General features: G+C 47.8%; 1 protein-coding gene across 3 annotated transcripts; it reads left to right on the top strand.

Moving 5' to 3' along the window:
* Positions 1–4,531: 4,531 nt before the first annotated feature.
* LOC143784302 (uncharacterized) lies at positions 4,532–22,245 on the top strand. Of its 3 annotated transcripts, XM_077272425.1 has the most exons (4): positions 4,532–5,003; positions 19,017–19,080; positions 19,777–19,848; positions 20,054–22,245. In XM_077272425.1, exons 2-4 carry the CDS (start codon positions 19,018–19,020, stop codon positions 20,267–20,269), a joined length of 351 nt encoding a protein of 116 aa, XP_077128540.1. In that variant the 5' UTR covers positions 4,532–5,003; position 19,017; the 3' UTR covers positions 20,270–22,245. The 3 variants fall into 2 exon arrangements, with proteins under 3 accessions (XP_077128540.1, XP_077128538.1, XP_077128539.1); XM_077272423.1 differs by lacking the exon at positions 4,532–5,003 and having other exon boundaries at positions 18,121–19,080.
* The last annotated feature ends 4,642 nt before the right edge of the window (positions 22,246–26,887 follow it).

Below are 26,887 nucleotides of genomic sequence, written 5' to 3'. Positions count from 1 at the left end.
TAACCCCATATGCCACCGCTACAGGGCAGTGGGAAGAGAGGGGCTAAGTGCCGGAATTGACGCATCTTACAGATGCGCCATTTCTGGGGCGGCTGGGAGCTGGAATTTGTAGCAGGGGGGTAATATGCATGGTCCCTTCCAAGATTATGAATATCAGCCCGCAGTTATCTGTATACCCTTTTCTGGATATTATAGGGGGACCCCACATCATTTTTTGGGGGGGTCCCCCTATTTTACCAGCCAGTAAAGGCTAAATATACAGCTGCGGGCTGATATTCATAGCCTGGGAAGCTCCATAGGTGTTAACCCCTTCCTAGGCTACAAACATCGGCCCCCAGTTGCTGGCTTTCCCACACTGGACTTGAAAATTGCACTGGAGCCCATGCAATTTTTTTCAGATTAAACCGATATTGCGTTTAAGGCCGGGGTCACACTTGTGATAAACTCGCACCTCAATACCCGGCATTGCAGCCGGCACTCGGGACCGGAGTGTGCGGCTGCATATATTTCTATGCATCTGAACACTCCGGTCCCAATTTGCGGCGGCAGTGCCGAGCATTGAGGTGAGACTCGGGCGAGTTTCTCGCAAGTGTGACCCCGGCTAATGCAGATTTTGTGTGTGTGTCTTTATTTAACTCTTTATGTACCATTTTGCTATGTTTATCACTAAACATCTATCTTTCTGTGTGGGTAAACATTATTCTTCATTGCAGTATGTAAATGAAGAGGTTGGACAAGAAATGACATCACAATTCTTTTTTTTTGTTCAATAATAGACCTTTATTTAGCTTTCAAAAACGCATACAAATCCACACAAAAAAAACGCACCAAAAATGCTCTGAGTTTTAGCTGTGTTTTCTGGCAAGAGATGCAGATTCTGTGCGGAAAAATCCGCAGGCAAATCTGCAACGTGTGCACATAGCCTTAATCGGAGAGTGGTGTCACACAAAATACTTAATAAATAACATTTCCCACATGTCTACCGGTACTTTACATCAGCACAATTTAGGAACCAAAATGTTTTTTTGTTAGGAAGTTATAAGAGATAAAAGTTGACCAGCAATTTCTCATTTTTACACCACCATTTTTTTTTAGGGACCACGTCACATTTAAAGTCACTTTGAGGGGTCTATATGATAGAAAATACCCAAAAGTAAAAAAGTGACACCATTCTAAAAACTGCACCCCTCAAGGAGCGCAAAACCACATTCAAGAAGTTTATTAACCCTTCAGGTGTTTCACAGGAATATTTTGAATGTTTTAAAAAAATGAACATTTAACTTTTTTTCACAAAAAATTTGTTTTATTTTACCAAGGGTAACAGGAGAAATTGGACCTCAAAAGTTGCTGTGCAATTTGTCCTGAGTACGTTGATACCCCATATGTGGGGGTAAACCACTGTTTGGGCGCACGGCAGAGCTCGGAAGGGAAGGAGCGCCATTTTACTTTTTCAATGTAGAATTGGCTGGAATTGAGATGGGACGTCATGCCGTATTTGGAGAGCCCCTGGTGTGCCTAAACAGTGGAAACCCCCCACAAGTTACCCCATTTTGGAAAGTAGACCCCCTAAGGAACTTATCTAGATGTATGGTCAGCACCTTGAACCCCCAAGTGCTTCATACAAGTTTATAACGTAGAGCCGTAAAAATAAAAAATCATATTGTTTCCACAAAAATGATCTTTTCACCTCCAATTTTTTATTTTCTCAAGGTTAACAGGAGAAATTGGATCCCAGGAGTTATTGGGCAATTTCTCCTGAGTACGCTGATACCCCCTATGTGTGGGGATAAACCACTGTTTGGGCTCTTGGCGGAACACAAAAAGGAAGGAGCGCCAGATTTTACTGTTATGTTTTGCAGGTGCCATGACCCACTGGGAGAGCCCATGAGGAGCTAAAACAGCAGAACCCCCCATAAGTGACCCCATTTTACCAACTACACCTCTCAATGAATTTATCTTGCGGTGCAGTGATCATATTGACACCATGGGTGTGCCACATAATTTTATACCATTGGGCAGTGAGGACAAAATAACTGCATTTTTACCACCAAAATTTTGTTTCAGCCAAATATTTTATAAATGGGTAAAATGGCAACAAAATTTGTCCCACAATTTCTAGTAAACGTTGCAATACCCCATGTGTGGCTGTACACTACTGCTTAGCCATGCAGAGATGCCTGTTCAAGTGAATGGGTCTGTGCACATGTCAGTGTGTTTCCACAGACCGTGTGTCCATGGGCAAAACACGCTGACATGTCCATTTTTTAATGTCAGAACGGGCCATAAAACGTCCCGCACACGTGCATACACATAACATACATGGATGTCATCAATGTGACACGCATCGGCACTAGGAAAGAAGCGTTACAGTAAACGCTGTTCCCCGGCGCTGGGTGCTGAACATGGCTCTTTTCATTCTTCCCTGCTCTGCCGGAGATCTGCACGAGCAGGGGAGATTGATGAGAGTTACATTTAAGTAATAAAAAAGGCAACAGTCATTTAAAAAAAATGGCGTGGGTTCCCCCCTATTTTTGATAACCAGCCAGACACAACTCACAGCTGGGGGCTGCAACCCACAGCTCTCAGCTTCAGCAAGGTTGGTTATCAAGAATAGAGGGGTCCCCACGCTGTTTTTTTTTTTATTATTATTTATATAAATAATTTTAAAAATGGCATGAGGTCCCCCTGTTTTTGACAACCAGCCTTGATAAAGCTCACAGCTGGGAACTGGTATTCTCAGGCTGGTAAGGGGCCATGGATATTGACCCCTCCAACCTAAAAACAGCAGCCCACAGCTGCCCAGAAAAGGCACATCTATTACATGCGCCAATTCTGGCGCTGTGCCCTGCTCTTCCCACTTGCCCTGTAGCGGTGGCAAGTCGGGTAATATTTGTGGGGGGTTGATGTCACCTTTCAGGTGACATCAAGCTCACAGCTTAGTAATGGACACCTATCCATTACTAAGCCTATAGTTATATGGTAAATAAGACACAGCCGGAATACAGTCCTTTATTTGAAAAAATGTCACAGACTCCTTTATTAATCTCAATTAAACCATACTTACTGCATTGCCTAATTCCACTGAAGCCCTCGATCTCCTGTAATAAAAATGAAATAAAAAAGCAACAATATACCCATACCTGTCCAGCTTTGTGTCCCACGCAGTAATCCATGTCTGGGGGGATATACAGTTTTCAACCTGGACGGTGCTAAGATGCCACCGTCTCGGCCGAAAACCACTGGTGAATCAGCTGCTGGGAACGCAGCGTCAGTAACCAGAGGTGACGTCATAGAGGTCACCTTCGGTCACTGAGCTCCGTTCCCAGTCTGGCTGCGCTGCGATCAGATCCCCGCTAGCACAGTGAGCGCACATGGTGCTAGCGGGGATCTCACCGAAGTCGACGCAGCGTCAGTATTCAAGGGTGACGTCATAGAGGTTACCTTCGGTCACTGGTTGCCAAAAATGGGGGGGACCAAATAAGTAAAAAAAAAAAAAAACAGTGTGGGGACCCCTCTATTCTTGATAACCAGCCTTGCTGAAGCTGAAAGCTGAGGGTTGCAGCACACAGCTGTGAGTTTTGTCTGGCTGGTTATAAAAAATAGGGGGGAACCCACGCCGTGTTTTTTTTTTTTAAATTACCGTAATTATTTACAGCGCAGGAGCGGCAGATGAATACGCCAAACGCTGCTCCTGCTGTCACTGATATTAGCTGCAGCAGGGGTGGGATCATGGGAGTAATAGTCCCAGATTCAGCTGCCACCTGCTGTCTCTTTTATTACTTAAATATAACTCTCATCTTTCTCCTCTGCTCGCGCTGATCGCCGGCAGAGCAGGGGAGAAGGATGAGAACCGTGTTCAGCACCCGGCACCGGGGAACAGCGCTTACTGTAATACTTCTTCCCTGGCGCCAGTCCTTGTGGTATTGATGCAGCACACGCATGCCACACGTGTGCCGCAAGTATTACACACGTGGACACTGACATCTCCGGTACCGGAAATATCAGGACGTGTGAAAGAGACGTTATAGTGGGGTTTTATAGCGGATTTTTATATTTGGCAGCTGTCACACGCTAAAAGACGCTTTTTATTGCAAAAAAAAATGTTTTTTGCTTCTCCACATTTTGAGAGCTATAGTTTTTTCCATATTTTGGTCCACAGAGTCATGTGAGGTCTTGTTTTTTGCGGGGCGAACTGACTTTTTATTGGTAACATTCTCGGGCACGTGACATTTTTTGATCGCTTTCTATTCCGATTTTTGAAGGTAGGATGAGCAAAAACCAGCTATTCATGAATTTCTTTTTTTGGGAGGTGTTGATACCGTTCCACGTTTGGTAACATTTATAAAACAGTTTTATTCTTCGGGTCAGTATGATTACAGCGATAACTCATTTATATAATTTTTTTATGTTTTGGCGCTTTTATATAATCAAAACTATTTTATAGAAAAAAAATTTGCGTCGCTTTATTCTGAGGACTATAACTTTATTTTTTCGCTGATGGAGCTATATGGGGGCTTATTTTTTTGCGGGACAAGATGACATTTTGAGTGGTCCCATGGGAATTTATATCCATCTTTTTGATCGCGTGTTATTCCACTTTTAGTTCGGCGTTATGATGATAAAGCGTTTTTTTTTTATGGTGTTCACTAAAGGGGTTAAGTATTTGGACAGTTTTATAGGTTGGGTCATTGCGGATGCGGCGATATCAAATATGTGTATTTTTTATTGTTTAGATTTTTTTCATTCAAATATTTATTTAGTGATAAAATATATATTGATTTTTTTATTATTAGTTTTGATTTTTTTTTTATATATATATTTTTACAATTACATTTTTTTTCCAACTTTTTTACTTTGTCCCACTATGGGACAATCATTTTTTGCAGGCTGATCGCTTCTATAGCATGTAGATAAAGCGCATGATCATCAAGTTTCCTCGCTCTGGTCTCCCTCGTCAAAGCTGAAGCGAAACGCGCGTTGGGCCGTGCGGGCTTATCATTAGGGTATGTTTGACCATGGTAACATTTCATATGATTATGTTTGGTGCACCTTATAATTATTAGGTCTCATTTGTTTATTTATTCCCCTCATTTATGTTCATTGTGAATGGGATGTTATGGTATTTATTTGAGGGCCTATTATTTATTTATATATTTTTAATAAATGCACAGTGTTCACTTTAAATTGGGTACTTACCCCATATATGCACTTTATATTGAATCATGAACACGTAGTGCAATATAATTCATTTGGTACACCTGTAGTATTAATTTGGATACATGCACAACGTTCATTTTATTTTTTATTCTCTATCTTGTTATATGTAATATATATGAAATGAGAACAGTGCAATGAAATGAAATATACCTCAACTTTAATTAATGTACTTTTTTACATTGAGATTTATATGTCCATGGTATGATTTTTGTTTACCCTAGAAATGTATTGTTTTATATGATTTACTATACCCTTTAATGATAACACTGGTCAACAGCATTTTTGGTGCCAAAGATATTTCATCGAATTTAGGGTATTTTTGGGGTGCTGATTCTGAATATGTCATCAGTTTTGCCAGATTGGCTCAAGTTTTTGAGATTTTTGGTATCTTATTTATAGCACTTGTTGGTAAATGCGACGCATCATCTCATTAATTTCTTTGGATTAGTACTTGAACTGAGCAGTTCTCAATATAGTTTTGTGTTAATTAGTGTTCTAAAAGTTTGTTCATAGCTTGATTTTTGCACTAACTTTATGTTGTTGTCTGTTTTCCAGTGAAAAGCATGAACTCATCAAGAAGAAGTTGTCTTAACGATCCAGACTCATTCTGTTACATTTGTGGTGAATACACACTGCCAAAACATAGAAGAAACATAACAGACTTCGTAAAAAAAGTGTATTTTGCCTATTTTGGGGTTATGCTTGGGGACCAAGACAAGTTTTGGGCACCACACATAGTGTGCAAAGCATGTATCGAATTATTACGAAAATGGAGCAAAGGACAAAGAAAAAGCTTCAAATTTGGTGTTCCAATGGTGTGGAGAGAGCCAAAAAATCATCATGATGACTGTTATTTATGGTAAACACAGGTACAGGCACATCTTCACAATGAGGGACAGGCCTTCTTGCAGATTCCATGTTACTCCCATTTTCGTTTCTTATGCTTATTGAATCCTTGCACTTGCACTGCACAGAAATAACAGTCATCATGATGATTTTTTGGCTCTCTCCACACCATTGGAACACCAAATTTGAAGCTTTTTCTTTGTCCTTTGCTCCATTTTCGTAATAATTCGATACATGCTTTGCACACTATGTGTGGTGCCCAAAACTTGTCTTGGTCCCCAAGCATAACCCCAAAATAGGCAAAATACACTTTTTTTACGAAGTCTGTTATGTTTCTTCTATGTTTTGGCAGTGTGTATTCACCACAAATGTAACAGAATGAGTCTGGATCGTTAAGACAACTTCTTCTTGATGAGTTCATGCTTTTCACCGGAAAACAGACAACAACATAAAGTTAGTGCAAAAATCAAGCTATGAACAAACTTTTAGAACACTAATTAACACAAAACTATATTGAGAACTGCTCAGTTCAAGTACTAATCCAAAGAAATTAATGAGATGATGCGTCGCATTTACCAACAAGTGCTATAAATAAGATACCAAAAATCTCAAAAACTTGAGCCAATCTGGCAAAACTGATAGCATATTCAGAATCAGCACCCCAAAAATACCCCAAATTCATTAAAATATTTTGGACACCAGAAAAATTTTTTTTTTTTGTTGACCTGTGTAATCTGCACTCTATTGCCACCTGGTGGTCCTTTCTTTTATTGTAATATTGTTATCATTATGTCTATAACTAGATGGTGGCCCGATTCTAACGCATTGGATATTCTAGAATATGCATGTCCATGTAGTATATTGCCCAGCCATGTAGTATATTGCCCAGCCATGTAGTATATTGCCCAGCCACGTAGTATATAACACAGAGCACGTAGTATATTGCCCAGCGACGTAGTATATTGCCCAGTCATGTAGTATATTGCCCAGCGACGTAGTATATTGCCCAGCCATGTAGTATATTGCCCAGTCACGTAGTATATTGCCCAGTCATGTAGTATATTGCCCATTCATGTAGTATATTGCCCAGTCATGTAGTATATTGCCCAGTCATGTAGTATATTGCCCAGCCATGTAGTATATTGCCCAGCGATGTAGTATATTGCCCAGCCATGTAGTATATTGCCCAGCCATGTAGTATATTGCCCAGCCACGTAGTATTTAGTATATTGCCCAGCCACGTAGTATATTGCCCAGCGACGTAGTATATTGCCCAGCCATGTAGTATATTGCCCAGCGACGTAGTATATTGCCCAGCCATGTAGTATATTGCCCAGCGACGTAGTATATTGCCCAGTCATGTAGTATATTGCCCAGTCATGTAGTATATTGCCCAGCCATGTAGTATATTGCCCAGCGATGTAGTATATTGCCCAGCCACGTAGTATATTGCCCAGCGACGTAGTATATTGCCCAGTCATGTAGTATATTGCCCAGTCATGTAGTATATTGCCCAGCCATGTAGTATATTGCCCAGCCATGTAGTATATTGCCCAGCCATGTAGTATATTGCCCAGCCACGTAGTATATTGCCCAGCCACGTAGTATATTGCCCAGCCACGTAGTATTTAGTATATTGCCCAGCCACGTAGTATATTGCCCAGCGACGTAGTATATTGCCCAGCCATGTAGTATATTGCCCAGCGACGTAGTATATTGCCCAGCCATGTAGTATATTGCCCAGCGACGTAGTATATTGCCCAGCCATGTAGTATATTGGCCATTCATGTAGTATATTGCCCAGTCATGTAGTATATTGCCTAGTCATGTATATTGCCCAGCCATGTAGTATATTGCCCAGCGATGTAGTATATTGCCCAGCCACGTAGTATATTGCCCAGCGACGTAGTATATTGCCCAGTCATGTAGTATATTGCCCAGCCATGTAGTATATTGCCCAGCGATGTAGTATATTGCCCAGCCATGTAGTATATTGCCCAGCCATGTAGTATATTGCCCAGCCACGTAGTATATTGCCCAGCCACGTAGTATTTAGTATATTGCCCAGCCAGGTAATATATTGCCCAGTGACGTAGTATATTGCCCAGCCACATAGTATATTGCCCAGCCACATAGTATATTGCCCAGTCACGTAGTATATTGCCCAGCGACGTAGTATATTGACCAGCCACGTAGTATATTGCCCAGTCACGTAGTATATTGCCCAGTCCCGTAGTATACAGCACAGAGCCACGTAGTATATTGCCAAGTCACGTAGTATATTGCCCAGCGACGTAGTATATTGCCCAGCCACGTAGTATATTGCCCAGCGATGTAGTATATTGCCCAGTTACGTAGTATATTGCCCAGTGACGTAGTATACAGCACAGAGCCACGTAGTATATTGCCAAGTCAGGTAGTATATTGCCCAGCGACGTAGTATATTGCCCAGCCACGTAGTATATTGCCCAGTGACGTAGTATATTGCCCAGCCATAGTAAATTGCCGTCACGTAGTATATTGCCCAGTGACGTAGTATATTGCCCAGTTACGTAGTATATTGCCCAGTCACGTAGTATATTGCCCAGCGACGTAGTATATTGCTCAGCGACGTAGTATATTGCCCAATTACGTAATATATTGCCCAGCGACGTAGTATACAGCACAGAGCCAGGTAGTATATTGGCCAGTCACGTAGTATATTGCCCAGCCACGTAGTATATTGCCCAGCGACGTAGTATATTGTCCACTTACGTAGTATATTGCCCAGTCACGTAGTATATTGCCCAGTGACCTAATATACAGCACAGAGCCACGTAGTATATTGCCAAGTCACGTAGTATATTGCCTAGCGACGTAGTATATTGCCCAGTTACGTAGTATATTGCCCAGCGACGTAGTATATTGCCCAGCGACGTAGCATATTGCCCAGCCACGTAGTATATTGCTCAGCGCCGTAGTATATTGCCCAATTACGTAATATATTGCCCAGCGACGTAGTATATTGCCCAGTCATGTAGTATATTGCCCAGTCATGTAGTATATTGCCCAGCCATGTAGTATATTGCCCAGCCATGTAGTATATTGCCCAGCCATGTAGTATATTGCCCAGCCACGTAGTATATTGCCCAGCCACGTAGTATATTGCCCAGCCACGTAGTATTTAGTATATTGCCCAGCCACGTAGTATATTGCCCAGCGACGTAGTATATTGCCCAGCCATGTAGTATATTGCCCAGCGACGTAGTATATTGCCCAGCCATGTAGTATATTGCCCAGCGACGTAGTATATTGCCCAGCCATGTAGTATATTGGCCATTCATGTAGTGTATTGCCCAGTCATGTAGTATATTGCCTAGTCATGTATATTGCCCAGCCATGTAGTATATTGCCCAGCGATGTAGTATATTGCCCAGCCACGTAGTATATTGCCCAGCGACGTAGTATATTGCCCAGTCATGTAGTATATTGCCCAGCCATGTAGTATATTGCCCAGCGATGTAGTATATTGCCCAGCCATGTAGTATATTGCCCAGCCATGTAGTATATTGCCCAGCCACGTAGTATATTGCCCAGCCACGTAGTATTTAGTATATTGCCCAGCCAGGTAATATATTGCCCAGTGACGTAGTATATTGCCCAGCCACATAGTATATTGCCCAGCCACATAGTATATTGCCCAGTCACGTAGTATATTGCCCAGCGACGTAGTATATTGACCAGCCACGTAGTATATTGCCCAGTCACGTAGTATATTGCCCAGTCCCGTAGTATACAGCACAGAGCCACGTAGTATATTGCCAAGTCACGTAGTATATTGCCCAGCGACGTAGTATATTGCCCAGCCACGTAGTATATTGCCCAGCGATGTAGTATATTGCCCAGTTACGTAGTATATTGCCCAGTGACGTAGTATACAGCACAGAGCCACGTAGTATATTGCCAAGTCAGGTAGTATATTGCCCAGCGACGTAGTATATTGCCCAGCCACGTAGTATATTGCCCAGTGACGTAATATATTGCCCAGCCATAGTAAATTGCCGTCACGTAGTATATTGCCCAGTGACGTAGTATATTGCCCAGTTACGTAGTATATTGCCCAGTCACGTAGTATATTGCCCAGCGACGTAGTATATTGCTCAGCGACGTAGTATATTGCCCAATTACGTAATATATTGCCCAGCGACGTAGTATACAGCACAGAGCCAGGTAGTATATTGGCCAGTCACGTAGTATATTGCCCAGCCACGTAGTATATTGCCCAGCGACGTAGTATATTGTCCACTTACGTAGTATATTGCCCAGTCACGTAGTATATTGCCCAGTGACCTAATATACAGCACAGAGCCACGTAGTATATTGCCAAGTCACGTAGTATATTGCCTAGCGACGTAGTATATTGCCCAGTTACGTAGTATATTGCCCAGCGACGTAGTATATTGCCCAGCGACGTAGCATATTGCCCAGCCACGTAGTATATTGCTCAGCGCCGTAGTATATTGCCCAATTACGTAATATATTGCCCAGCGACGTAGTATACAGCACAGAGCCACGTAGTATATTGGCCAGCCATGTAGTATATTGCCCAGCCACGTAGTATATTGCCCAGCCACGTAGTATTTAGTATATTGCCCAGTGACGTAGTATATTGCCCAGCCACATAGTATATTGCCCAGCCACATAGTATATTGCCCAGTCACGTAGTATATTGCCCAGCGACGTAGTATATTGACCAGCCACGTAGTATATTGCCCAGTCACGTAGTATATTGCCCAGTCACGTAGTATACAGCACAGAGCCACGTAGTATATTGCCAAGTCACGTAGTATATTGCCCAGCGACGTAGTATATTGCCCAGCCACGTAGTATATTGCCCAGCGATGTAGTATATTGCCCAGTTACGTAGTATATTGCCCAGTGACGTAGTATACAGCACAGAGCCACGTAGTATATTGCCAAGTCAGGTAGTATATTGCCCAGCGACGTAGTATATTGCCCAGCCACATAGTATATTGCCCAGTGACGTAGTATATTGCCCAGCCATAGTAAATTGCCGTCACGTAGTATATTGCCCAGTGACGTAGTATATTGCCCAGTTACGTAGTATATTGCCCAGTCACGTAGTATATTGCCCAGCGACGTAGTATATTGCTCAGCGACGTAGTATATTGCCCAATTACGTAATATATTGCCCAGCGACGTAGTATACAGCACAGAGCCAGGTAGTATATTGGCCAGTCACGTAGTATATTGCCCAGCCACGTAGTATATTGCCCAGCGACGTAGTATATTGTCCACTTACGTAGTATATTGCCCAGTCACGTAGTATATTGCCCAGTGACCTAATATACAGCACAGAGCCACGTAGTATATTGCCAAGTCACGTAGTATATTGCCTAGCGACGTAGTATATTGCCCAGTTACGTAGTATATTGCCCAGCGACGTAGTATATTGCCCAGCGACGTAGCATATTGCCCAGCCACGTAGTATTTTGCTCAGCGCCGTAGTATATTGCCCAATTACGTAATATATTGCCCAGCGACGTAGTATACAGCACAGAGCCATGTAGTATATTGGCCAGTCACGTAGTATATTGCCCAGCGAAGTAGTATACAGCACAGAGCCACGTAGTATATTGCCCAGCTATGTAGTATATTGCCCAGCCACGTTTGTCACAGGTTAAAAAATCTAATATATAATTGCCTAGAATACTACTTCCTGCAATTTGTGCCAACTTCCGTGGCTTTGTCCGGAGCTATTGTCCGGAGCTATTGTCCGGAGCTATTGTCCGGAGCTATTGTCCGTAGCTAATGTCCGGAGCTAATGTCCGGAGCTAATGTCCGGAGATAAGTGACGTCACCAGTGTCCTACACCCAGGCAGAGCACAGTGGCCCCAGGCAGAGCACAGGGGCCCCAGGCAGAACATGGGGCCCCAGGCAGAGCACAGGGGCCCCAGGCAGAGCACAGGGGCCCCAGGCAGCATATGGGGCCCCAGGCAGAGCACAGGGGCCCCAGGCAGCATACGGGGCCCCAGGCAGAGCACAGTGGCCCCAGGCAGAGCACACACCAAATCGGAGGCCGAGGGGCCCCGCCAACCAAATCGGAGGCCGAGGAGCCCCGCCCACCAAATCGAAGGCCGAGCGGCCCCGCCCACCAAAGCGGAGGCCGAGGGGCCCGGCCCCGCCCACCAAAGCGGAGGCCGAGGGGCCCCGACCACCACATCGGAGGCCGAGGGTCCCCGCCCACCAAATCGGAGGCCGAGGGTCCCCGCCCACCAAATCGGAGGCCGAGGGTCTCCGCCAACCAAATCGGAGGCCGAGGGTCCCCGCCCACCAAATCGGAGGCCGGGGGTCCCCGCCCTCCAAATCGGAGGCCGGGGGGCCCCGCCCACCACATCGGAGGCCAAGGGGCCCCGCCCACCAAATCGGAGGCCGAGGGGCCCCGCCCACCAAATCGGAGGCCGAGGGGCCCCGCCCACCAAATCGGAGGCCGAGGGGCCCCGCCCACCAAATCGGACCGCCCACCAAATCAGAGGCCGAGGGGCCCCGCCCACCAAATCGGAGGCCGATGGGCCCCGCCCACCAAATCGGAGGCCGAGGGTCCCCGCCCACCAAATCGGAGGCCGAGGGTCCCCGCCCACCAAATCGGAGGCCGAGAGTCCCCACCCACCAAATCGGAGGCCGAGGGTCCACACCAACCAAATCGGAGGCCGAGGGGCCCCGCCCACCAAATCGAAGGCCGAGGGGCCCCGCCCACCAAAGCGGAGGCCGAGGGTCCCCGCACACCAAATCGGAGGCAGAGGGACCCCGCCCACCAAAGCGGAGGCCGAGGGGCCCCGCACACCAAATCGGAGGCAGAGGGACCCCGCCCACCAAATCGGAGGTCGAGGGGCCCCGCCCACCAAAGCGGAGGCCGAGGGTCCCCGCCCACCAAATTGGAGGCCGAGGGTCCCCGCCCACCAAATCGGAGGCCGAGGGTCCCCGCCCACCAAATGGGAGGCCGAAGGTCCCCACCCACCAAATCGGAGGCCGAGAGTCCCCGCCCACCAAATCAGAGGCCGAGGGGCCCCGCCAACCAAATCGGAGGCCGAGGGTCCCCGCCCACCAAATCGGAGGCCGAGGGTCCCTGCCCACCAAATCGGAGGCCGAGGGGCCCTGCCAACCAAATCGGAGGCCGAGGGGCCCCGCCCACCAAATCGGAGGCCGAGGGGCCCCGCCCACCAAATCGGAGGCCGAGGGTCCCCGCCCACCAAATCGGAGGATAAGGGGCCCCGCCCACCAAAACGGAGGCCGAGGGGCCCCACCAACCAAATCGGAGGCCGAGGAGCCCCGCCCACCAAATTGAAGGCCGAGCGGCCCCGCCCACCAAAGCGGAGGCAGAGGGACCCCGCCCACCAAATCGGAGGCCGAGGGGCCCCGCCCACCAAATCGAAGGCCGAGGGGCCCCGCCCACCAAATCGGAGGCCGAGGGTCCCCGCCCACCAAATCGGAGGCCGAGGGTCCCCGCCCACCAAATCGGAGGCCGAGGGTCCCCACCCACCAAACGGAGGACGAGGGGCCCCACCAACCAAATCGGAGGCCGGGGAGCCCCGCCCACCAAAAGTAATTGTGGCCCCAAAAGTAAGTGCGCCCCCGGGTGCAAAAGTAAGTGCGCCCCCGGGTGCAAAAGTAAGTGCGCCCCCGGGTGCAAAAGTAAGTGCGCCCCCGGGTGCAAAAGTAAGTGCGCCCCCGGGTGCAAAAGTAAGTGCGCCCCCCGGGTGCAAAAGTAAGTGCGCCCCCCGGGTGCAAAAGTAAGTGCGCCCCCGGGTGCAAAAGTAAGTGCGCTTCCGGGTGCAAAAGTAAGTGCGCCCCCGGGTGCAAAAGTAAGCGCGCCCCCGGCCCCGGGTGCAAAAGTAAGCGCGCCCCCCAGTCCCGTGTGTGAAAAGTGCTGCTGTAAAGCTGGTAGCGCTGTTCAAGCACCATGTATTTCCTTCAGGAAATGCCCATCTAATATATAATTGCCTAGAATACTACTTCCTGCAATTTGTGCCAACTTCCGTGGCTTTGTCCGGAGCTAATGTCCGGAGCTAATGTCCGGAGCTAATGTCCGGAGATAAGTGACGTCACCAGTGTCCTACACCCAGGCAGAGCACAGGGGCCCCAGGCAGCATATGGGGCCCCAGGCAGAGCACAGTGGCCCCAGGCAGAGCACAGGGGCCCCAGGCAGCATATGGGGCCCCAGGCAGAGCACAGTGGTCCCAGGCAGAGCACAGGGGCCCCAGGCAGCCTATGGGGCCCCAGGCAGAGCACAGTGGCCCCAGGCAGAGCACAGGGGCCCCAGGCAGCATATGGGGCCCCAGGCAGAGCACAGGTGCCCCAGGCAGCATATGGGGCCCCAGGCAGAGCACAGTGGCCCCAGGCAGAGCACAGGGGCCCCAGGCAGAACATGGGGCCCCAGGCAGAGCACAGGAGCCCCAGGCAGCATATGGGGCCCCAGGCAGAGCACAGGGGCCCCAGGCAGAGCACAGGGGCCCCAGGCAGCATATGGGGCTCCAGGCAGAGCACAGTGGCCCCAGGCAGAGCACAGGGGCCCCAGGCAGAACATGGGGCCCCAGGCAGAGCACAGGGGCCCCAGGCAGAGCACAGGGGCCCCAGGCAGCATATGGGGCCCCAGGCAGAGCACAGGGGCCCCAGGCAGCATATGGGGCCCCAGGCAGAGCACAGTGGCCCCAGGCAGCATATGGGGCCCCAGGCAGAGCACAGTGGCCCCAGGCAGAGCACAGGGGCCCCAGGCAGCATATGGGGCCCCAGGCAGAGCACAGTGGTCCCAGGCAGAGCACAGGGGCCCCAGGCAGCTTATGGGGCCCCAGGCAGAGCACAGTGGCCCCAGGCAGAACATGGGGCCCCAGGCAGAGCACAGTAGCCCCAGGCAGAGCACAGGGGCCCCAGGCAGAACATGGGGCCCCAGGCAGAGCACAGGGGCCCCAGGCAGAGCACAGGGGCCCCAGGCAGCATATGGGGCCCCAGGCAGAGCACAGGGGCCCCAGGCAGCATATGGTGCCCCAGGCAGAGCACAGTGGCCCCAGGCAGAGCACAGGGGCCCCAGGCAGCATATGGGGCCCCAGGCAGAGCACAGTGGTCCCAGGGAGAGCACAGGGGCCCCAGGCAGCCTATGGGGCCCCAGGCAGAGCACAGTGGCCCCAGGCAGAACATGGGGCCCCAGGCAGAGCACAGGGGCCCCAGGCAGAGCACAGGGGCCCCAGGCAGCATATGGGGCCCCAGGCAGAGCACAGTGGTCCCAGGTAGAGCACAGGGGCCCCAGGCAGCCTATGGGGCCCCAGGCAGAGCACAGGGGCCCCAGGCAGTGCACAGGGGCCCCAGGCAGCATATGGGGCCCCAGGCAGAGCACAGTGGCCCCAGGCAGAGCACAGGGGCCCCAGGCAGAACATGGGGCCCCAGGCAGAGCACAGGGGCCCCAGGCAGCATATGGGGCCCCAGGCAGAGCACAGGGGCCCCAGGCAGCATATGGGGCCCCAGGCAGAGCACAGCGATATTTTGGACCACTGTGCGGTGTTTCAGACCCCCTGTGTGATGTCTGGGGCCCTGTTCTTAAGTATATTAAAGATTAAAGTAACGTATATTAAAGTATATTATAGATCAAATTTGACACGTTTATGAGCACCATTGAGTGATATACTCAAGAATGACATAATTTTTCAACATTTTATGGTTTCAAACTGTAAACACTCAGAGTTTTTTTTACTTCAACCAGAAAACCTTAACGGTTCATAAAAAACTTGACTGTTCAGGATATGATAAAAGTCATAGTATTCTGAATCTTTAACTTATAAAGATACCTTTACATGGGGTGATTATTGGTTCCAGAGAGGCTTTCGGCCGATAATCGTACACATGGCTGGTGACAGGACAATACAATATAAACGTTCAAAGGTAAACACTGATAACATTAAAATCTAATATATAATTGCCTAGAATACTACTTCCGGCAATTTGTGCCAACTTCCGTGGCTTTGTCCGGAGATAATGTCCGGAGATAAGTGACGTCACCAGCGTCCTACACCCGCTCAGGGTGGACAAAGATATATGCCTTCGTGGTGCGCGGCACTTTTCTGATTGGTTGCCGCCTGCCGCGAGCGACCAATCAGAAATGTGCCGTACTGTCAAGAATTGTCAAGAGCTGGTGAGTGCAGCCATTTTTTGTTCTTTCTTACTATTATTTATTAATTGTATTATTCTTACATTTGAATAAATAAAGTATAAAGTGCGGGGAGTAAGGAGCGGCCATTTTTTTTCGGACTGTGCGCGTCGCTGATTGGTCGCGGCAGCCATGACAGGCAGCTGGCGAGACCAATCAGCGAACGAATAACCGCGACAGACAGACAGACAGACGGAAGTACCCTTAGACAATTATATAGTAGATAAAATTTATATTTTAGTCAAAAATCTTTGGTTGTCGTTTCATATTTATAGGTGTTTTATAAAAAATAAGCTAGACATGTTTGGTGTCTATGAACTCGTAATGACCCTGGAGAATCATAATGGCAGGTCAGTTTTAGCATTTGGTGAACCTAGCAAAAAAGCCAAACAAAAAAACAGTGTGGGATTGCACTTTCTTTGCAATTTCACCGCACTTGGATTTTTTTCCCGTTTTCTGATACACAACATGGTAAAACCAATGTCTTTCAAAAGTACAACTCGCCCCGCAAAAAATAAGCCCTCACATGGCCATATTGACGGAAAAATAAAAAGGTTATGGCTCTGGGAAGGAGGGGAGCGAAAAACAAAAACACAAAAACGAAAATACCTCCAGGGGTTAAGGGGGTTAAAAAGGTGAAAAATAAAAATCTCTCAGATCGATGTATACATGCAGGGGAGAAGGGGCGACGCACGCGGTATCGGTGCAGCACGTCCTCCTTTATTCTGTACAGTGCGAGCAATCACAGTGCTGCGGGTGCAAGGCGCCTAAAGGAGCAAAAATAAATCAATGTCCGCTCGCCATCTCTCCAACCATCAGTCGCCCCCATACAGATTAGACCATTGGCAAAAACTGTCGATATTGGGGAGTTCAGCGGGACATCAGTATAATGTGTATGGAACCTTATCTGTGCGGTGTCCAAAGCCCCGGAGCCTTAAGGCCCCGTCTCACATAGCGAGATCGCTAGCGAGATCGCTGCTGAGTCACAAGTTTTGTGACGCAACAGCGACCTCAGTAGCGATCTCGCTATGTTTGACACGTACCAGCGACCAGGCCCCTGCTGCGAGATCGCTGGTCGGGTCGGAATGGCCTGGACCTTTTTTTGGTCGTTGAGGTCCCGCTGACATCGCTGAATCGGTGTGTGTGACACGGATTCAGCGATGTCTTCACTGGTAACCAGGGTAAACATCGGGTTACTAAGCGCAGGGCCGCGCTTAGTAACCCGATGTTTACCCTGGTTACCATCGTAAATGTAAAAAAAAGCAAACAGTATATACTCACATTCCGGTGTCCGTCAGGTCCCTTGCCGTCTGCTTGCCTGACTGAGATCCGGCCGTAAAGTGAAAGTACAGCACAGCGGTGACGTCACCGCTCTGCTGTTAGGGCCGGCGCTCAGTCAGTGCAGGAAGCGGACGCCGGGGGACGCGAAGGTGAGTATGTACTGTTTTTTTTTTTTTACTTTTACGCTGGTAACCAGGGTAAACATCGGGTTACTAAGCGTGGCCCTGCGCTTAGCAACCCGATGTTTACCCTGGTTACCCGGGGACTTCGGCATCGTTGGTCGCTGGAGAGCGGTCTGTGTGACAGCTCTCCAGCGACCACACAGCGACTAAACAGCGACGCTGCAGCGATCAGCATCGTTGTCTGTATCACTGCAGCGTCGCTGTGTGTGACGGGGCCTTTATCCTACCTCTATTTGCTGTACTTCTATTGTTCTCTGTTATCAGCCAAACAGAATGAAGGAACCTTGTCCTTGATATCTGCTCAGAAAAATACAATCTCCTCTTGTATCAGGCTAGGAGTGCCCGGCTGTCATCTATTGCTCTCTGTTGTCAGCCGTCTGTGACTGCGGAAGGGCCTTATAGCAGAATTTTAGTTTATACTATAATTATATACTTTCCCTCTTTTAGATCCTGCAGGCTGATGGCGGCAATTACTGCACGTGTGTGAACGCAGCCACCCTGGCGGTGATCGACGCCGGCATCCTCATGCGGGACTACGTGTGCGCCAGCTCAGCCGGCTTCATCGAGGACACGCCGCTGGCGGATCTCAGCTAAGTGGAGGAGTCGGCGGGGGGACCCCACTTGTCTTTAGCGCTGTTACCCAAGTCTGAGCAGATCGCGCTGCTGGAGGTGAACTCGTGGCTGCACGAGGATCACCTGGAGCGAGTGATGGATGCGGCCAGCAAGGCGTGTAAGGACGTGTACACGGTGCTGTAGCAGGTGGTGCGCAACCACTTCGGCCGGTTTCACATTTGCGGTTGTGTCCGCAGCGTTTCTTCCGCAAATATCCGCATGCGTTGTGTATTCCTATATTTAACATTAGGGACGCATGCGTCTGCGATCGTTCGCGTTTTGCCGCGTTTGACGACGCATGCGTCGTTTCGTCGTCTGCGGCTTGTCGTGGAAATGCTACATGTAGTAATTTTTAGAGGCGTCAATTTTCCGCCTGGAAACGTATGTGGTCGATTGCATAAGGAATGCGCCAAAAAAACGCATTGCTGTCTATGTGAACGCATGCGTTGCACCAGAGAGAAACATGTCTAGACACTGATAAGCCACCCCCCACATACAAGGTGATAAAGGGAGGGAGTGGACAGTTGCAGGTCACTACTCAGCAGACAGCCAAGCAGAGCAGACACCTTGGAGCAAACAAGCCTCTGAACAATGTGAGTATATCCTAGCCAATGCCTTTATTTTCTATTTTCTGTCTCTACATGTCCTAATTTCTGCCATTTCTTTCTTTCTGCATGCATCAGAATGTCTTCTTCTTCTGATGAGGAGCAACGTCCTGGGCCTTCTGAAGTAGAACATGTCAGTGAAGTGAGTACTCACCTCCACAGATTGGTAAGTATTCACTGTCACATCTACACGAATGTAGAAAAGCCGCGGAGACACCATCACGTGTTTCTCAACACAAGCAATGAATAGCCAGGTCTTTCACCGGGAAGGGCAGCATCCAAGAAAGGAAAACCACCTATGCCAAAAGATGGTATCCATCCACAGACAGCTGTTTCGGGGTATTTGCCCCTCATCAGTGTGGAGTAGGAAGCTGGCTATTAGGAGCAGTGCCTAGTGAAAAGGCTATAAACATAAGGATGAATTACCTCGGGGAGATCAAAACATCCAACACCGCGGAGACACCATCACGTGTTTCTTAACACAGTGATCCAGAACACTGCCCCCATCCCTAAAGGGAAATATAAAAATGCATGTGGATGGATACCATGTTTTGGCATAGGTGGTTTTCCTTTCTTGGATGCTGCCCTAGTTGTTCCTTCCCGGTGAAAGACCTGGCTATTCATTTCTTGCGTTGAGAAACACGTCATGGTGTCTCTGCGGCTTTTCTACAGGCATTTGCATATTTCCCTTTAGGGATGGGGGCAGTGTTCTGGATCACTGTGTTGAGAAACATGTGATGGTGTCTCTGCGGTGTTGGATGTTTTGATCTCTCCGAGGTCTTTCATCCTTATATTTACATCTACACGTATGACAATTTTTTGTTTTTCATTTTTTTAGAGCACTTCTTCTACTGCGGCAGAGACTGGGCAGGAGCAGCGGAGTCACGGTCGGGTGGCAAGGCGGCACCGTGTACGTATACAAGGCTAACAGTTTACTGTACCCTCACTTTAGTATTCTTGAATCTTCCTTTCTTTACATTCCTAATTCTTTACATTTTTCTTCTGGAATCCTTTTGTATCTTGACTTTCCTTATTCATGCCATTTCTCAGCCTCTGTTTTCTTTCTTTTCCTTATGTTAATGGATCCAACATTAATGTCTTTATTTACTTTTTAGGTTCCAGAACGGGATGAAGACCTCATAGAAAATGACCTCCTCATCTCCCTGGTCCAGGAGCGAGTCCCATTGTGGGACACCCGGGTTCCACAGCACTCGGACAACGTGACGATCCGGTGCCTATGGAATGAGGTGGCCAAAAAGATGTGTGATGGCTGGGACAACGCCCCGACTCAGGTCCAAAATGCTTTTGGTAAGTATTGCAATGCATTGTGAAGCAGCAGAGACCTTGGCCGTGCTCACACAACTGTGTGTGATGAGATAAACTCTCAGGAGTTTCTCTCATCACACACAGTTGTGTGAGCACGACCGAAAGTCCATTGTCTGACCATTATGTTTTGTTTTTTCAACAGTGGCCAGAGTCAAAACACGTTGGCGTTCGATGAAGGACTGCTTCAACAAGGACCTGCGTCAAGAGAGCCGTGTTCCCAGTGGTTCAGGAGCAAGGATCAGAAAATACAAATACCATCGCGTTCTGGCATTTTTAAGACCGGTCCTTGCCCAGAGAACGTAAGTATTTCTCCCATGTATTAGGTTGTGTTGTATTGCCATAATCTGTATGTTTCTATTCCACAGGATTTTGCGTCTGGTTAATTTTTGGTATTAATTTTCTTTTTCCTTTTTTCACAGCACATGGAGCAGCACTGTTGGCCCAGGTTCTGGAGCGGTCCTCCATCAGACAGCCACGGACCCGTCCCAGCCATCCAGCAGTGCTGCAGCAAGTGGGCCTTCCACACTAACTGGAGACCAGGAAGCTGGTCCATCAGGTCTTACCCTTTCCCAGTCCTCTGCCACTGCCGCTTTTTTTTAGGGCTCCTCCTGTCAGCGGCAGAGGGCATCAGACAGGTCCCTCATGCCCGAGTTTTTGCACTTGAGCTCGGTTTTTCACAAAGGACTCAAGGCTTTGGGTGACCGAATGGATATTTCACTTAGCCACATGAATCCAGGAGGTCACCAAAAGCCTTGACCAAGTAAAAGCCGACCTCCAGATGCCAGCACATAATTTTTTTAACCAAATTGAGCAGGGCATGTCGGAACACCTTACTCCTGATCTCCAGCTGAGTGTCATGCAGGCCTGCAATGCTGCTTATGTGCAGGCTATGCAGCAGAGTCGGTATTTTCAGCAGACAGTGGCGGCATATCCACCTGTGCCTTCACTGTCACGATTAACCTCAATGCCGACCTCTGCTGCATACCACTGCACGGCCACCTCTATTCCTAGCACTGCCGGACACCAGTACAGCACCACCACGATGCCAAGTGCTGTTGGACAGCCCACCGCCACCACCATGACAACCGCTGCTCCTGCTTGGACCTCCACTGACACGACGATGCAGCAGGACCCAGGCACGGCCTTCCGTACCACCACCACCACGATGCAGCAGGACCCAGGCATGGCCTTCTGTACCGCCACCACCATGATGCAGCAGGACCCTGGCATGGCCTTCCATACCACCACCACAATGCAGCAGGATCCTGGCATGGCCTTCCGCTCTACAAGCACTATGGACTCTGGCATGGCTGCACGCTCTACGAGCACTATGGACTCTGGCATGGCTGCACGCTCTACGAGCACTATGGACTCTGGCATGGCTGCACGCTCTATGAGCACTATGGACTCTGGCATGGCTGCACACTCTACGAGCACTATGGACTCTGGCATGGCTGCACGCTCTACGAGCACTATGGACTCTAGCATGGCTGCACTTTCTACGAGCACTATGGACTGTGACACAGTGCAGCCGGACCCTGACAGGTCACCCACCACGACATATGAGCCCACCGAGGCTTACCAGAACCCGGCACAGAAAAAAAAACAAAAAAAAAAACAGCGGACCCTTAGTATTCCTCCCCCTTCACCTCCCAGTGTGTCTGTAATGTCAGGTTTGTCTCACCCTTCCAGTGCGTCTCAAGCCTCTCATGTGTCAAGCCCCATCCCCGAACTACCAGACCCCAGTAGTTTCATTGCCCCTTCTCCTGCCACCTCTGCGTCGTCCACGGTTAGCCAGGCCTCAGTTCTTCACACCCCCCGTTTACATCACTCTACCCCAAGCAGGCGCAGTTAAATAAATATTTTGGTTGTTAAAAAATAAATACAAGTTTTTTTGCCCCAATTATGTTTGGTTTATTGTGTCTTTCGCCGCCGGCAACACACACTGTGCGCCAAATAAGAAACTTCGCCACACACTTTATTTTTTGGCCACATCATATCTCCAGTAGTTAGCAAGTACAAGACTTTGTGTATCTTTAGTATAGAGCTATGAGGTGGACCAAAAAATGTATACTTGTATTTTCTCCTTAATCTCTTCATTCTGCTTAGTCTGTGACTAGTGTTGCAGACTGAAGAGAAAATGGTGGCAATACCATGCAAAACTATACTCTACGGGTCAGGTGTCCAAAAACTCATTAGTTGGGACACCTGACCTGGTGAGTAGAGAAGTGCATTGTATAGCCTCCTTTTTCTCTTCTGTGTACATAATCTATTTCACACAAACTCAAGGGACGATGGCGGTCATACACGGCATATCTATGCTCACCTGCACAGGTGTCAGAAATAGTGAATTCATGAAGCTGTTATATGTGCATCATGAATTCATTATTTCTGACACCTGACTTGATGAGTATAGATCTGTTTTGTATGACAGCCATTGTCTCTTCATTCTGTGTCCAATGGATACTGCATAGCAGAACAAAATCAGGACGCAATGATGTCATCAACCTTATCACTAAAGCCACATGGCTGCCGTCACACTAGCAGTATGTGGTCACTACTTTATACAGGTCCTTCTCAAAAAATTAGCATATAGTGTTAAATTTCATTATTTACCATAATGTAATGATTACAATTAAACTTTCATATACTATAGATTCATTATCCACCAACTGAAATTTGTCAGGTCTTTTATTGTTTTAATACTGATGATTTTGGCATACAACTCCTGATAACCCAAAAAACCTGTCTCAATAAATTAGCATATCAAGAAAAGGTTCTCTAAACGACCTATTACCCTAATCTTCTGAATCAACTAATTAACTCTAAACACATGCAAAAGATACCTGAGGCTTTTAAAAACTCCCTGCCTGGTTCATTACTCAAAACCCCCATCATGGGTAAGACTAGCGACCTGACAGATGTCAAGAAGGCCATCATTGACACCCTCAAGCAAGAGGGTAAGACCCAGAAAGAAATTTCTCAACAAATAGGCTGTTCCCAGAGTGCTGTATCAAGGCACCTCAATGGTAAGTCTGTTGGAAGGAAACAATGTGGCAGAAAACGCTGTACAACGAGAAGAGGTGACCGGAACCTGAGGAAGCAGTGGACTGAGTCTGGTGTGGAAACATCCAGAGCCACCGTGCACAGGTGTGTGCAGGAAATGGGCTACAGGTGCCGCATTCCCCAGGTAAAGCCACTTTTGAACCATAAACAGCGGCAGAAGCGCCTGACCTGGGCTACAGAGAAGCAGCACTGGACTGTTGCTAAGTGGTCCCAAGTACTTTTTTCTGATGAAAGCAAATTTTGCATGTCATTCGGAAATCAAGGTGCCAGAGTCTGGAGGACGACTGGGGAGAAGGAAATGCCAAAATGCCTGAAGTCCAGTGTCAAGTACCCACAGTCAGTGATGGTGTGGGGTGCCATGTCAGCTGCTGGTGTTGGTCCACTGTGTTTCATCAAGGGCAGGGTCAATGCAGCTAGCTATCAGGAGATTTTGGAGCACTTCATGCTTCCATCGGCTGAAATGCTTTATGGAGATGAAGATTTCATTTTTCAGCACGACCTGGCACCTGCTCACAGTGCCAAAACCACTGGTAAATGGTTTACTGACCATGGTATTACTGTGCTCAATTGCCCTGCCAACTCTCCTGACCTGAACCCCATAGAGAATCTGTGGGATATTGTGAAGAGAAAGTTGAGAGACGCAAGACCCAACACTCTGGATGAGCTTAAGGCCGCTATTGAAGCATCCTGGGCCTCCATAACATCTCAGCAGTGTCACAGGCTGATTGCCTCCATGCCACGCCGCATTGAAGCAGTCATTTCTGCCAAAGGATTCCCGACCAAGTATTGAGTGCATAACTGAACATTATTATTTGATGGTTTTTTTGTTTGGTATTAAAAAACACTTTTATTTGATTGGTCGGGTGAAATATGCTAATTTATTGAGACAGGTTTTTTGGGTTATCAGGAGTTGTATGCCAAAATCATCAGTATTAAAACAATAAAAGACCTGACAAATTTCAGTTGGTGGATAATGAATCTATAGTATATGAAAGTTTAATTGTAATCATTACATTATGGTAAATAATGAAATTTAACACTATATGCTAATTTTTTGAGAAGGACCTGTATTGGTATTTGTAAGCCAAAACAAGGAGTGGAACTATTAGAGGAAAAGTATAATATTAGCATATCTAGCACTTCAGCCTTCATCACCCACTCCTGGTTGTGGATTACAAATACTGATAATAAATACAGACCAAATACTGCTAATGTGAGGACAACCTCGGTTTATAGAGGAAATACATATGAGACACGGTCAAGACAACAAAAAAATTTATTAACGATAAACATTAGTAACATGTAAGAAAATAACTGTTACAGATAAAATAACAACAGGACATTTACACAACATTGTCCTGCCATGACACACGTCCAATTTCCGAATCAAAAAAGGCAGCAAATTGGTTCCGCATGTGGCTAACTTCAACTGTTGACTGCAGCGGGTGATGCTGGTAATTGGGCACTGGGTATGCAACTGGTTCATCCAGTTCAATGTTGGGCCGCTCCTTAGCCGTAATGTAATTGTGCAGAACCACACAGGCTTTGACCACCTCGTCAACTGTCTCCATTTTTAGATTAATGGCTGATGCAAGAATGTGCCATTTTGAGACTAGAATCCCAAAGGTACACTCTACAGTTCTTCGTGCCCTGGTCAGTCTGTAGTTAAAGATCCTTTTAGTGTGGTTCAAGTCCCGACTGGAATAGGGCTTCAGTAGGTTTTCGCACATCTGAAAGGCTTCATCCCCAAAAATAACAAATGGCATCGGTGGACCTTGAGTGTTGCGGAGAGGTTGTGGCCATGGAAAATTAAAATTTTTGCCATACACACGGCGGCCCCTATCCGAGTTCTTTAAAGTCTGGGAATCGTTGCCACGGCCAAAAGCTCCAATGTCCACGGCGATGAAGCGACAGTCCGCATCGGCTATTGCCATGAGCACAACAGAAAAATATTTTTTATAGTTGAAGTACTCCGATCCTGTTCTGGCTGGTTTGATAATGCGGATGTGCTTTCCATCCACCGCTATCCCAGTTATCTCAGAATACCTTGTCCCCCTCAGTGGACTTTGTCACTAACCGTAACCCATGGCTTCTCTGACCAAGAGATTGAATCCCTCTGTGAACCCTCCGTGGCTCGGGGTGCTCGCAGGACCGATATACATGGTCCCTCTCCTACAATGGGAGCCGGAGGCTAGCAGGGACCGCAAGTATTATAGAAAAATGCACAGGCGTCTAGAAAACGGAAGTTTTCATTTCCTGATCTCTCCCCTATGATTTGTTGAGAATGCTCTGAATATGGATCAGATATTGCCTTGGATTGCCAGAGCTTCAGAAAAAAGAGGGTCTCGCCTATTTATATCATCAACAAATTGATGAGCGATTCCCTGGACAGAAGCCTCTACGTGGGATGCCATTCCTGTTCTGATTTTTTAAGGGCGACGGGTCCTTTAAAGGGCACCGATCCCTCCCACACACATTCACCATCAACAGACAAGCAGTGTCGCCTCCATGTATCCTCTTCCGCATCCAGCCTATCGCCAGACAACCTGCCCTGGCGTCCGAGCACCCCCCTTTGTATCGCCACTTTTTAGCGGCCGATGCACGTAAGCGGACGATTCCTCCCTGTTAAGAGGATGGTGGATTGAGTTTTCCTAATTTTAGACTCTGCATGACGATGGCAAGAGACTGTTTTTTCCTGACCTGCTGGATGCAGCCCCGCATTCTGCCACTTGGCAGACTAACCGGGTAGAATTTCTTGTGGTATACCTACCAGTGTCCCTGCCCGATGTATCATCATTTAAAATACCACAGTCGGTCGGTTAGCAAATCTGGTTTTGTTCTGTCTTGTGGCTTCGGGTTCAGAGCTCTACCCTTCCTTAGCCACCACATGGGTTGCTGGACCAATAGTCTCCTGGTCAGAGACCTTAACCACTTCGATTCACACGAGTAACCTTTCCCTGTAGACAGTACAGCTGGCCAATCGAATCCTCTGAGTGGGAGACTAACAAGGGTTCGTATCTTTTATACAGACCCAACCAGCAGTGGAAGCGTTTTCCAGGACAGTCTAGATCTAACAGATCTTGGTTCCAAAAAGGGGGAATGAAAAGTAAAACTGATCCTGGTCCTCAAACTTCTAACAACCTTTGACAAGGTCCTCCTTTTTCAAATGCAGTTCCTCCGCTCAGCCATTACTTCAACAGAAAATGTGGCGTTTTCTGGCATCCATCGACATTCGGGATTTTTACCCTCACATTCCTATTTTTTTTCCCTCTACAACAATCCCTTCGCCTTCCATTCGCGAACAGCATTCTCAAGTCACGACCTTGCCCTTCGGCCTGGCTACCGCACCAGAGTGGTCGCAAGGATCATGGCGGTTGTCATGTGCCTGTTGCACCCTAGAAGCATGGTCGTCCTGCCCTATTTGGTCGCCTTTCTAGCCGCTCTTCCAGGACTACGCTGAGTCTTCTATATCACTTGCAATACCCTCTCACTTGGGCTAGCAGCTAAACTTAGACAAGTTTTTCCTCATTCCCAGCCCAGCAGATCCCTTTTGAGGA

The sequence above is a fragment of the Ranitomeya variabilis genome, chromosome 7 (assembly GCF_051348905.1).
Source record: "Ranitomeya variabilis isolate aRanVar5 chromosome 7, aRanVar5.hap1, whole genome shotgun sequence".
NCBI classification, from domain to species: Eukaryota; Metazoa; Chordata; class Amphibia; order Anura; family Dendrobatidae; genus Ranitomeya; species Ranitomeya variabilis.
The sequence above is the reverse complement of the archived record's forward strand: the minus strand, read 5'-3'. Positions and strand labels throughout refer to the sequence as shown.

What these genes read in the sequence shown, in the direction of transcription:
- LOC143784302 (XM_077272423.1), top strand. Translation starts at nt 21,043, where the DNA reads ATGCCAGCACATAATTTTTTTAACCAAATTGAGCAGGGCATGTCGGAA.